At 40.8% G+C, this 13,319-nt stretch overlaps 1 protein-coding gene across 1 annotated transcript in view; it reads right to left on the reverse strand.

Moving 5' to 3' along the window:
- Window positions 1-658: 658 nt before the first annotated feature.
- Window positions 659-13,319, reverse strand: part of MAP4K5 (mitogen-activated protein kinase kinase kinase kinase 5) — an 81,962-nt gene continuing 69,301 nt past the window's right edge. The window contains exons 24-32 of the mRNA XM_075282593.1: window positions 9,497-9,611; window positions 9,152-9,210; window positions 8,144-8,247; window positions 5,934-6,111; window positions 5,305-5,373; window positions 4,741-4,833; window positions 4,576-4,646; window positions 4,137-4,192; window positions 659-3,259 (exon numbers count right to left, since the gene is read on the reverse strand). Coding sequence (XP_075138694.1) covers window positions 3,172-3,259; window positions 4,137-4,192; window positions 4,576-4,646; window positions 4,741-4,833; window positions 5,305-5,373; window positions 5,934-6,111; window positions 8,144-8,247; window positions 9,152-9,210; window positions 9,497-9,611 — 833 coding nt within the window. The 3' untranslated portion in view covers window positions 659-3,171. The remainder of the gene's footprint in view (window positions 3,260-4,136; window positions 4,193-4,575; window positions 4,647-4,740; window positions 4,834-5,304; window positions 5,374-5,933; window positions 6,112-8,143; window positions 8,248-9,151; window positions 9,211-9,496; window positions 9,612-13,319) is intronic.

Here is a 13,319-nt window from a genome sequence, read left to right on the forward strand (position 1 = left end):
ATAATATAATTAAAAATAATCATGTTATTTTGAATCCAAAATTCAGAGTTGGTAACCTTTTTTCAAACTCCAAAGCCCTGTTTTCAAGAGACCCTTCACACGTGGGGATTGCCCAAAGCAGAGAAATCTTAGGGTAAATTCATACGTGTTTTTTTTTTTTGGTCCGGAAACTGAGGTGGAGGCCGCCTCAGGTTCCAGACCCAAAACAGGGTAGCCGCGACTGAAAGCCGGTGCACTGCACCGGCATCCAGCTGTGCACTCCGCTCCGGATTAGGCCCAATGAATGGGCAGTCCGGAGGAGGGAGTGTCCTCAGGCCGAATTGCGAGGCGAAATGAACTGAAGAATGAGCATTTCGCTTATTTTTCCGGGAGTCTGTTTGTTTGTTTGTTGATTTCAATGGGAGCCGTCTTTTTGGTCAGGATTTTGAAGCGGATACGGCCTCAAAATCCTGACCAAAATACTCTGTGTGAATTTACCCTTAATAAACCCAATGTAATTCTCCCCTATTTCAGCACAAAATGCTTTGCACCCTCAACTGAGCCAAGGGGGCTAAATACTGTGACAATTATCGGACGCAATAACCTACAGAGAGCGGTATAGGGCGACAATCTTATGTGTAAGGCAACTTGTTTCATAGGAAACAAAGTGACACAAAACAAAATATTAGCATGGTTTATTTCAGTTTTCTCACATAAGAAAGTCTCAATACAAGTATGCATGATGAACAATCCTTGGCAATATACAGAACACTGGAGATGCTACAGATGAGGAAGCCTTTGGTAATGTGTTGTTTTCGCACAGGGAGACAAAAAAACCAATCCAATTCCTTATAAAGTTACAGTCACTGAGAAACCAGGCTCTGTTACTAGTTAAAAACAATATAAAGAAATACAGATGGCTCCGGCTCTTTGGTAAAAGCGCTTTGTGCAATTGTTGTTCATGTCTCTGGAAAATGGTACGCTGTGTGCTGAAAGCTCAAGATGCTCCCTTGCCGAGTGTCTTGGTGGCAATAAAGGCACCTACGTTACTGGAAATGGCAACAAAGAACACTTTGGCCTCTAATATTAATACAAAGGTTATTCCTAAAATAGGAGGATGCATAGATTAGAAAGGCCAATTATAAATAGAATTAGCACAGAAAAGGCTTACCAAGACCCCTATTCCCTCATCAAGAACTGTAATAATATATAACCTACACTTTATAACATGACCTTAGCTAAGAATTCCGGATCACCCTCCTACACCAGAGCTGCTATAGCACAAGTCAGACCTTATCCTACGTACGTAATTGCTTTGGTCAGGTCTTGTTACACAGCTCCATTCTGTTTCTGCTGTACATAACGGAATCCCGCTTGGTATAATAAGGCACTAGCACTAAAATTGAATACACATTGAAAGTTCCCCTATACAACAGTTAAAAATACAATCTGCTGCAAACATATCCTAAGGATAAGCAGATATATTACCCACTCAAGCACAGTTGATTAATAAATAAGAATAAAATGGTCTAATTTACAGAAGGCAGAAGAAAGATTTGGCTCTAAATCTCTACAAAGGTAAGACATGATCTGTAGTGTCACTCACTCAGCAAACAGCGAGAATATAGCACATCAGTCAGGATATCACTTAGGGTGGGGTCAAAACTAAATAATAATTCCTCCTCATGGCACCAATCACATTGCAACTCATCTGGCAAGTAAAAAAAGTTGGCATCAGTACATCCATCTATATATCCAACCCTATATTGCTTTATCATGACAGAGTGCTATAGCTAGCCAAGGGAAAGAAAGAAAACCCAGTAACAGGAAAGCTTGAACAGGCAGTACAATTGTAACAGCATGAAACCTGTGGGCTGAAACCTGTAGGTCTCCCGGTGTTGGGAATTGTAGTTTTCCAAGAGCTTGAGACCTACATGTCATAACTGTTTTATGGAATAGGATCATTTGGGGAGAAATCAAACAATCCTGGCAAAGATGACTGAGTGCCAAACAGACTAACACATTTGGCAATACCTATAAAAACAAAATAAATTGTATCTCCTTTTAGACTATATAATAGAGGAACAAAGGAGATTTTGCAATGTGAACAAAACTTTGTGGTGTTCTGAGAGTCATAGATTGTTTGGTGGCTGCCTGACACTCAGAAGGTTTGCCAATCAGTACAATTCAGGAAGCTGGAGCGCTGTGACTCTTTCATTGTTTATACACGTACTGTGCCGAACATTCACCTGAATGGGACTGAGCAGCAGTACCAGGCACAACTTGATGGATAACTTACTGTGTAAACAATGAACGGGCTACTGTGCTGTAGCGTCACTACTCTGCTGAATACCAGCAACCGTAAGAGGCTTAGACCCCCACAAATACTAATATTTGACATCCAGAAAACCCATTTAAACTTCACGGTACATGTAAAATATTGTATGGCGGGCTTAGTCAACTAAAAAAAAAAATCAAAACAAAAAACCCTGTGTACACTTCTGGGAGTAAAACTAGCTTATAAGGGTCTGTCACAAATGACATGGAGTGATTTAGCTTGACATATTTTGGTTATAAAACTTAAAGGTCAGAGTATTGCTACTCTAAAAACATAAATGAAATTCATATTATTGTACTGCCTATCTGACAAACAATGGAAACCTATTACGGGACTGCACTAACAGTCTCTATGCATAGGCTGGTTACATCTCATCCACATGTAGGAGTGCTACATCAAAATGGTGGACTGATGCCATATTCAGAGATGCCAAGAACTACTCATGTAAAGTAAGTGGCACTGTGGTGAAAGCTACAGATTATGCCTAAAAGAAAAACCCATCCTGATTTCAGCATTTCTTCAGGCAATGGAAGAAGAAGAGAACACATCAAGATACCCCTTTTCATTTCTGCAAGAGACTGTAATTCTCTGTCTCCATCTGCCCCTTCCACTATTCGTAAAGGGGCCATATGTCACAGCTTTTTATTAAGCAACCAAATAAAAACCAACACCACATAGTGGTGAAAGGAGATCTAGCTGTTTCCAGCAGCACAAAATTGTTAAAAACAAGAATTCTACCAAATAATACAGATATGATCAAAAATACAAGCCACTATACAACTTGTAAGAGTCCCAAATAGGAGAAGTTTATGATGGAATTGAAATTCCTATGTCATTTGTTTCATGCAAAGTGCCTAGTAGCTGTTCTCATGTCCGGCCAAGATGTACAGGTTGCTGTGGGCAGTTAGGTTTGATGTCGGTCTGCTTTCCAAGACGACAACCCTGTAAAGAGAAGGAGAAGTTGAAACTATATGCGTGCATATTGATCCTAGTGAAACTATATGTGTGCACATTGATCCTAGTGACTGATATTAGTTGGATGTAGTCAATATATTGCTTGAAAAGTTAGGGTGGTGACACAATGTACTACATGCAGTATTAGAAAGTTATCAAACTTGGGGCGACCTAATTACAATGTACAAGTATACCAATGAACAGCTCTTTCTAATGATCTCTCTACATCTAAGTTTGTACCTAGGGCCATAGTCACAGTTGGGGGTTCATTACAGCAAGAGTGGCGAGACGATGGAACTTGCTCTTCCCCAGGATGTGGTGATGGCTGATAACTTGTACAAATTCAAGAGAGGACTTGATGTCTTTCTTGTAAGTAAAAATGTCACAAGTATATTCAGATGGGATATTGATCCCCTGTTTTATTCTATTATTATTATTATTATTATTATATTATTAGGGATATTTGGTGTGTGCCATATTTTTTTTTTTGTTTTGCCTTCCTCTGGCTCAACATGGTAGGTTTTATAGGTTATGCTTGATGGACTATATCCATCCAACCTTAACTATGTTTCTTGGAGGTGCAGGTTTTCCTACCCATCCCACCCTAAATTTCTAATATAATATTTAATTCTAATATTAATCTAAGATAAAATGAAAATTTTTCATGCAAACTGAATCCATAACTTCATTGGACATCAGGTAAATGTGGGCTCTTTTTCAGTGATATGATTTACAATGATGCCGTATTCGCTGAATTGTGTCTGAATTGAGATATCACAATACATCAGGTTATTAGATTTAAGTTAGAAAAGGCTACGTCTATACATCGCCCAATTCAACAAGTGATCTACAACTGCAATATTACCTGTCTGATCCCAACAGGCGGAAGACCCTGGATTCATCAGATATTTCCTGTGTAACCTTTAAAATAAATATAATAAAATATATAAATATATTTTACAAAATTTTATACAGAAAAAAAGACAAGTCACTGACACACTAGTCTAGCCAAGATTTTTCTACTTCACAGCTCTTTTAAAATCCCATTATAATTATGTAAGTGGGGTTATATATATCCCTAATAAAGACTATCTGTCATCTACTCTGGTCACTGATTTTAACCGAGTGTCATGTAATAACTAAATTTCACAAACCAGCACCAGGTTAACACATACAGGGACAGATGCAAATGCCAACAATCTGTGCAGCATTGTGGAATATGTCAGCACTATATAATTAACAGACAATAAGAAAATGACATGATTTAGGAGATAATTAGAGAGGCTTGAATAAAATCTCCTTACCTCATTGGATTTGAAGTTTTTTCCCTGCATGCCATGTTTCCAGAAAGCCAAAACACTGTCCTGGAGGCAGACTGAGAAAGAATAGAATATACAAAATTATCAGAAAGTTGTATAATGGTGCTATAAACCTACGACGGTGTTCACTAGTCCATTTTTACTACTCACCTACAGACTCTATCTGAAAGTTAAAGCTCAGTTCAGATGCCAGCTTTTTACTGGATTTAAGTTTTCCCTGAAGGTTGACTATTTTTACAAAATCTGATACAGAAAAAAAACAGCATGTTAGTATATACGGTGGGTCAGTAATAGGGCTAGTTCACACGTTGGGGGTCCGCGCGGGTTTTGACACAGAGAGCGACGTGGCGAGCCGCATCTCTCTGGTCAAAACCCGCCTGCCACGACCATCGTGGTCGCGGCTTTCCCCTCCTATGTCGGCTCAAATGAATGAGCCGACACAGGAGGGTGCTGCCACTAGGCGGAAGTCGCATTCCAGCGAGCCACGGTTTCTGCCTGAAGAAAGGACATGTCGCTTCTTTTCTCCGCTAGTAGTAGCCCGCCGCTAGCGGAAAAAAGAAGCCCGGCGGTATGCATAGACCACCATTGTAAAGGGGCGGTTTTTGAAGCGAAATCCGCTGTCAAAAACCTCCCCTTTGCTCACGTGTAAACTGACCCTAAATGTACAATCTCTAATAAACCTGCTGTCTATCTGAGAAAGTATTAAAGACTTACGGTCAAGGCAGACTAAGACAGTATCCCTCTCCAGCTGTGTCACATGTATGGCATCAATCTGATGGCCTTCTGCTGAGTAAACAAAAGAATACATTATCAAGAGCCAAAAATGTCCCTGCATCAGGGACAACAGACTTTTCAGAATGACAAGAAAATAATGAGATAATAATTGTATGTATAATAAAGCCAGGATTAGATGTGCTCCATCTCACTACTGTATTTGGAATATATTACACAGCCACCCTTCATTCAACTCACTAAGCACAGGAGTTTACAACTGGGGAACCAATCAGGAATTATTGTGCCCTATGACATCAATGGGTAGCCCACTGAATTCAGTGGCTTTCTTCGTAAAGTTGCTTTCTCCTCTCAACAGTATGATGTATTCCACCAAAATCTGGCTTTATAGTCATAGCATTTGGAAAGTATGCAAAATAGCAGATTTACAGAATCACAAAGAAGTCTTTAATAGTAGCTCTCCCCGATAACAGCAAATGCTGAGCATGCGATGGAGAGTTTACAACAACCAGACACACTAGATATCACACATGGAAATTTACTATCATCACGTATAACGTAAAAAGTTCCAACTGACAATTGAAACTGATGGTCAATAAGGAATAAGTTACCTGTGCCAATCTTTGTAAACCACGAAGAAGCCGAGCTCAAGTTGATGGTCTCAAATTGTACAACCTGATTGGGTTCTAAACCTTCGCTGACAGCCACACACACCATGGGGTATTCCTGCTCTGGTATTACCAACATTTCAAAAACCTTCAATGGACTTGGAAGGGGGAAGTCAAAGTGCTGGAAAACAAACCAGTGAAGACACTGAGCATTACAAGACCACCATAACAGCAATGACATTGTATATGGCGTTCTCAAGAATTAAGACTAACACTTTTCCCAAAGAAGGTGACAAGGGACTGGGAAGTTACAGTATAAAACAAAATGTTCAGAAACATATCAGCAGACATATTTTTGTCTTTTGTGGATAAACATTCACTATTAAGATTTACAAGACTGAATATTAAAAGGGTTTTCTAGGGTTTAACAATGATGATCAATCCTTAAAGAGGACCTTTCACCATCTGGGGCACATGCGGTTTAATACACTGCTAGAAAGCAGACAGTGTGCTGAATTCAGTGCACTATAGGTTTTCCCATTTTGTGCCCCCAGTAAAGATCTATCATGCCGGTACCGTAGCTCTTCACTCTCAGAAGGGCGTTTCTGACAGTTAGTCAGGAACGTCCTTCCTCCCAGCAGTGTCTATAGCGCTGTACTGTGAGAGGGGCGTGAGATGACGCTGAGCGGTGAGGACCCCCCCCCCCCAGTACTCGTCTATGGACAAGTACTATGAGGAGGAGAGGGAAGCATTCCTCATCGCTCTCACAGTACAGCGTTATAGGCGCTGCTGTGAGGAAGGGCGTTCCTGACTGACTGTCAGAAACGCTCTTCTGATAGTAATAAGCTATGGTACCAGCGCCGATAGCTTTTCACGGGGGTACAGAATGGGAAAGATGACAGTGCGCTGAATTCAGCGCACTGTTGGCCTTCTAGCGGTGTATTAAAAGGCATGTGCCCCAGACGGTTTAAGTTCCTCTTTAAGATAGGCCATCAAAGCATAACTGCTTGGCTGAGGTCTAACCCCCAGGATCCACATCAAAAAGCATAACAAAGGAATCCCAATAGTTAAAGAAATTATATGCAAATGGTAGTTTTATGTACTGCAACTCAGCAAACATCTTTTCTGTTTCCTTTACCCATACAAGTGTAAGGTAAGAGTTGTGACAAGTATTGCAGAGTAGGTGCCTTCATTTTGCTGACTGGTGGGGATCTAAAGTGGTTGTGCCCCCCTTACTAATTGTACACTGATAGCCTGTCCTAAATCAGCAATTCCTCAGAAATAACAGAGCCCAATTTTTTAGCCCTTAGTGTCTACTGGATGTTGCATCAAAGGGAATTGTACTGAATGTTTAAATATAGATTAACATTTGAGAAATTGGTACTCTGTTAGGCCTTTAGCATGGTTACAAGAGTAGATAAGGTTGGGTATGGAGGCATCCAGGTTCTGTATGGTTTCCTGTGGACCATCTGTCCACAGATGTTATAACTAGGCCTATAGATCCAGCACATCTATTGGCTGCAGCATGTGGCGTCCCAGCTGATTCCATAAATGCTCAACAAGCAATAAATTTGGTGTCAACCCAAAAGTAGCCTCTTGGAGCCTTTATATAAGGCAGTGGAAGAAGCATTTTTACATTACCCAGAGTCTAGTCATTTACATATATGACTAAGCCTAGAGAGTTTTGCATGGTGAGTTTTTAAGCAATCCAACATTCCTATCAGGGTGCGTTATTTAATTCATTTTTTTTTGTCAATGAACCTATCTATGGGTTTGTGTAGAGAGACCGAGTTTGAGGGGCAACACGGTGGCTCAGTGGTTAGCACTGTAGCCTTGCAGCGCTGGAGTCCTGGGTTTGAATCCTGACAGGAACAACATCTGCAAGGAGTTTGTATGTTCTCCCCGTGTTTGTTTGGATTTCCTCCCATTCTACAAAGACATACTGATAGGGAAAAATGTACATTGTGATCCCTATATGGGGCTCACAATCTGCATTTAAAAAAAAAAAGGAAAGGAAAGACAGAGTTTGTTCCCCAGAACATGCTATGGTGCATTAGTAGCACAGGGAAAGTAATAACACAAGGTTACATTTTCTAACTTGAATATACTTTTGCCAGATTTCCAAACATGTTTGAAAGTGGCTTGTGATCTACAATAGGCTGGGGACCTCTACAATGGCAGCAAGTAATGGTTTTATACATTAGAATACTAACCCGTATTAACATAAACTTCTGCATAGGTTCATACCACTGTAACAGCACTATGCCAGAGGGCAGTGCTCCACATAGATACTTGTGTCCTGTATATGGGTTTCTTACTGTATGGAAAAAAAAAACAAGATATTAAAAATAACTGGTCACAAAGTGGCATTTTCTTATGATACAAACAAATTATGAATCTATTGATACACCAAGGAGCGTTTTCGGTTTTAAGAAAATAATACTTTAGATATTTGTGAGGAAAAGTTCTGTAACCCTCTAATGTAGTCTGTGTTCCTTACTATACTCTAGTCCTCCACTTGCTGCCAGCAAAGGGAAGTGACTTGTAAGTAAGCAACGGCTCAAAATTAGCTTTACAGTAGGAACAACCATTACTGCACTGGTCGGATCATGGACAAATTTGCCCATAGATTTAGTGTGTCAACTCAAACTTAGTCTGGGGCTTCATATTTGACAAGTTATAGGCAATACCATAGTGGCCCCACGCAGTCAAAGATCAAGGCACTGCAATTGTGGCTGCTCCTATGATTTAAGCAGCTGCTGTATTACATGTATTACAAAGATCGTTCATGATTTAAATGGGAACTGCTTCATTTGTTCTATGGGGACCCTACTGGCATACAGAGGTAATTCTAATAAATCAGTCTTGATTTAGATCTGAATATTGGAATTTTTTTTTGTTATTGTTGAAGGAAGTTCCATTTTTTTTTTTTTACCGTTTTTTTTAAAAAAATGTATCAAATGATAAAATCTGATAACAGAAGCAGGCAGCGATGTTGTTTTCAGATTGGCTCTATACAGTGCAGCTCACAGAAGACTTTATCATTCACATTTCATGAAAAGGTGGCGACATTTACAGTGAATTGCTTAGCAGTTTGATGCCCTTTATCAGGCATTGCGTAAAGAGCAACTGGTGCCAAGGTATTTTCTTGCCCTTTAAATTCAGCCATAGAAGGTTAATAAGTATGAGCATCTGTTTCACCAGTTCTTGTATATACTCACCAATACAACACTTGTGGCAGCCCTTTGTGTCTGGGATCTTTGTAGTGAGGGCAAACTTCCTGAAAAAGGAAATGTCAACAATTTTAAATCCTCCCTACTAATTCATTTCTAGTGGTCCATCTCCTAGATAAAGACCGTAGTATAGTAGGAAAATAGAGAAAGATAGAAGTCTGGAAGAAAGGACAAAGAGCGAGAGAGAGAAAAGAGAAAGGCAGATGGAGAATAAAGATAAAGAAAGCAAGGAAAGGCAAAGAACCGGAGAAACAAATGAGGGAAGAAGAGAAAGCAAAAAGAGGATGAAGATGGACAGGATAAAAAAAAAAGTTAATAATATTTTCTCTTTACCTTGGTAATATTCTATCTGGAAAGCGATGTGTTTGGATATGAGCAGCTAATCCAGGCTTTTTGGCTTGCTCAAAAAGACCGATTAGATTATGTGAATAAAGCTGCAAAGTTTTACCTAAAGGATAAAAAAAAATAAATCATTATTTGTACACTATTAAATGAGGGTCTTAATAGAGGCAGTGAAGTCTAATTCCCAAACAACTTTTATGTTTAGCTTGCTAAAGGTAAGTACAGTAATTTTCTATTTCTACCACATGCTCATTTGAAATACTATGGTTCATAAAACATTGAGAATCCGCCCATCTATCACAGTGGAAACATCAAAAGTCCTCATTGTAGCTCTCATTCACTCTCGTCTTGATGATTGCATTTCCCTACTAATTGGTCTTCCTCTTCCTAAACTTTCCCTTCTACAACCTGTCCTGAATGCGGCCATCAGACTGCTCTTTCTGTCATACTGGTACACAGATGCATCTCCCTTGTGCCAGTCACTGCACTGCATGCCGAACCATAGCGGTATATCTCCAGATATCTCCTCCCTTGTCTACCACTCCGATCGTCCTCTCCGTTCTGCTAATGATCTTACACTTGTATCCTCTGTTATCAGAGTATCCCAGTCCAGTCTCCAAAACTTTTCTCGAGTTGCATCAGTGCTTTGGAATGCTCTACCCCAGACAATCCGATTAATACCCAATTATAGCAATGTCAAATATGGTCTACAAAACACATCTTTTTAGGCAGGCTTGTCACATGACCTGATCACATTGTACTACATTTCCTCACACTAAGCTATTTTTTCTTACCCTAATTACTCTCATATACCTCTTCATCTGACTCTTCATCCTGCAATCCTAGTGACCGGCTCATACAGCTTCAGTTATATGACCTTATTTATTAAAAGATGGCTGGACCATTGTATCAAAGAAACTCTCCTACATATTTCCCCATAGACTGTAAGCTCTTGTGAGCAGGGCCATCACTCCTATTGTTTGAAGTTTTTTAATAATTTTTTGTTACATTATAATGTTTAATGTTGTCTGTACAATGGAATAACATTTCAAGGAAGATTTCTGTGAAAACTGTAGAACCCAAGTTTAACAAGCATTTCTTACTTCCATCATGTTCTCTTATAATAAAGCCTGTGTTAATACTAGTTAAAAGTTATGAGTATAAAGTTACCAGCTAGTAGGTAACAGCTAGAAGTGGCAACCGATGATCACTCACCTTCTGTACAATAATCCAATGAGTATACAGGGACCAGAGAGAAAACGGAAAACAAAGAAAAAAGAAAGTTAAATCTCATTCTATAGTTATGTGAAACACAAATAATACAAGTAACAACTGACTAACTTCTGTTCTCCAAATGTAACGTTAATGATATTACTAGAGTAAGCGGAATTAATAGAGGGGAGGGGGTCTCTCTAAGGCCCTTTGAATCAGGCAGTTTTAGTAGGAATGCAATGCCCAGATTTTCTGTCGTTCTACTGTATTGGCCTCAGGCTTCTATGGTGATTTAATGTTCAGAACTGTTGGTGGTTTGGTTATTACAGCATTTTTACATGGAAGCCATGATGTACCCACACCATGGACCTCTGAAAGCTGCAGATGATAGCTGACTTATTAACAGGTTCTTGCTATTGTCCCATTCCCAACACCCTATTTACAGAGATAAATCTACCATATTTTTGGACTTGCTGCCTAAGCTCTAGACAGGCTTTGTAAATCTGCCCCTGTAATGTCCTTTTTAAAGAGGACCTTTCACCATATCCGGGCACAGGCAGTTCTATATACTGCCAGAAAGCTGACAGTGCGCTGAATTCAGCGCACTGTCGGCTTTCCCGATCCGTGCCCGGTGTGAAGAGCTTACGGCCCGGTACCGTAGCTCTTCTATGGTCAGAAGGGCGTTTCTGACCATTAGCCAGGAACGTCCTTCTGCCTCGCGGCGCCAATCGCGCTGTGCTGTGGAGCCGGGAGGAACGCCCCCTCCCTCTGCTCACACAGCTTGTCCGTAGACTAGCATTATCAGGAGAGGGAGGGGGAGTTCCTCCCCGCTCCACTGTACAGCGCGATTGGCGCCTCGAGGCAGAAGGACGTCTCTGGCTAATGGTCAGAAACGCCCTTCTGACTGTAAAGCGCTACGGTACCGGGACCGATAGCGCTTTGCACCGGGCACGGATCGGGAAAGCCGACAGTGCGCTGAATTCAGCGCACTGTCAGCTTTCTGGCAGTATATAACACTGCCTGTGCCCAGATATGGTGAAAGGTCCTCTTTAATAAACATTGCTACAATGATAAATGCTTAAGATTTAAGATTCAGATTCAGATTCAAGTGCCTGAATCCTAGGATCGTGGGGGAAAGGGTGGGCGAAAATTACATGTACAGTGGCAGCTGCAGGGTGTTTCAAGACAATACAGCACAATAAATGCTGCTCATCGCACAGGAGGGTCAACTTCATGTTGGCAAGTAAAAAAGAACAGACTTTTATCAGTGAAGGAGCGGAGCCAAAGCAAACTATTCTGAAGTCATTTATTAGCTTCTCCTGTCTTCATTGTAGTGTGTAAATGTCACATCCTGCATTAGAATGAGCGTGCTGGAGCTCTGCCATCTGACATCCAATGTACCCTTTGTTCTTGGCATATAACAAATCCTGCCCCTGCAGTGACAATATAACCCTGATATTGCCAGCCTGGTTTCCGTCTCATCAGAAACACTTAACATTGGAAGGATAAACCTACTGGGTTGCAACCATGTCTGCTAGGATAACTCCGGGATGCTTTTATCTTTTGGATTGTACTTCTTGAAGTACTATGAGCCCTTTACAATAATTCTATCATTCTCTATGTAGCAACTGGAAAGAGAAAAAACTCACGGGGAACACTAAACCTAAGTGTATTTTATCTCCATTTGCCAGGTTATAGAGACCCAAGTGTATCATTCCCTGTTATCAGCCTTTAGCATTTGTGGGATCAGGGACAGAAAGTCCAGAAAAGTTTCTGCCCCAAAGTTACCACTATCTCACATATCTTTAGAGCTGATGCCCTATAAAACCCCACACGTTCAGGTTTGCAGAGGAGAAAAAGCCCGTGCGGGATTATAAATAAAACTTAACATTTATTATAGTATGCTTTACTAGAGATGAGCGAACACTAAAATGTTCGAGGTTCGAAATTCGATTCGAACAGCCGCTCAATGTTCGTGTGTTCGAATGGGTTTCGAACCCCATTATAGTCTATGGGGAACAGATACTCGTTAAGGGGGAAACCCAAATCCGTGTCTGGAGGGTCACCAAGTCCACTATGACACCCCAGGAAATGATGCCAACACCTCTGGAATGACACTGGGACAGCAGGGGAAGCATGTCTGGGGGCATCTAACACACCAAAGACCCTCTATTACCCCAACATCACAGCCTAACAACTACACACTTTACACACTCAATACCACCTCTCTGACAGTAGGAAAACACCTTGAAACATGTGTATTTGGCACTTGCAGTGAGGAGAGCTTGTCACCAGCAGTGAATTTGGCCCTTGTAGTAAGTTGAGGTTGGCACCAACATTTGTTTTGAAAATCAGGGTGGATTGAGCCTCTAACCAGCAGAGTTTGGGCAAATTCATGGTGGAGGGAGCCTCTAAACACCCCAGTTTGGGCAAATTCATGGTGGAGGGAGCCTCTAAAAACCCCAGTTTGGACCAATTCATGGTGGAGGGAGCCTCTAACCAGCCCAGTGTGGGCAAATTCATGGTGGAGGGAGCCTCTAAAAAACCGAGTTTGGACCAATTCATGGTGGAGGGAGCCTCTAACCAGCCCAGTTTGGGCAAA

Source organism: Leptodactylus fuscus, chromosome 7 (genome assembly GCF_031893055.1).
Source record: "Leptodactylus fuscus isolate aLepFus1 chromosome 7, aLepFus1.hap2, whole genome shotgun sequence".
Lineage (NCBI taxonomy): Eukaryota > Metazoa > Chordata > Amphibia > Anura > Leptodactylidae > Leptodactylus > Leptodactylus fuscus.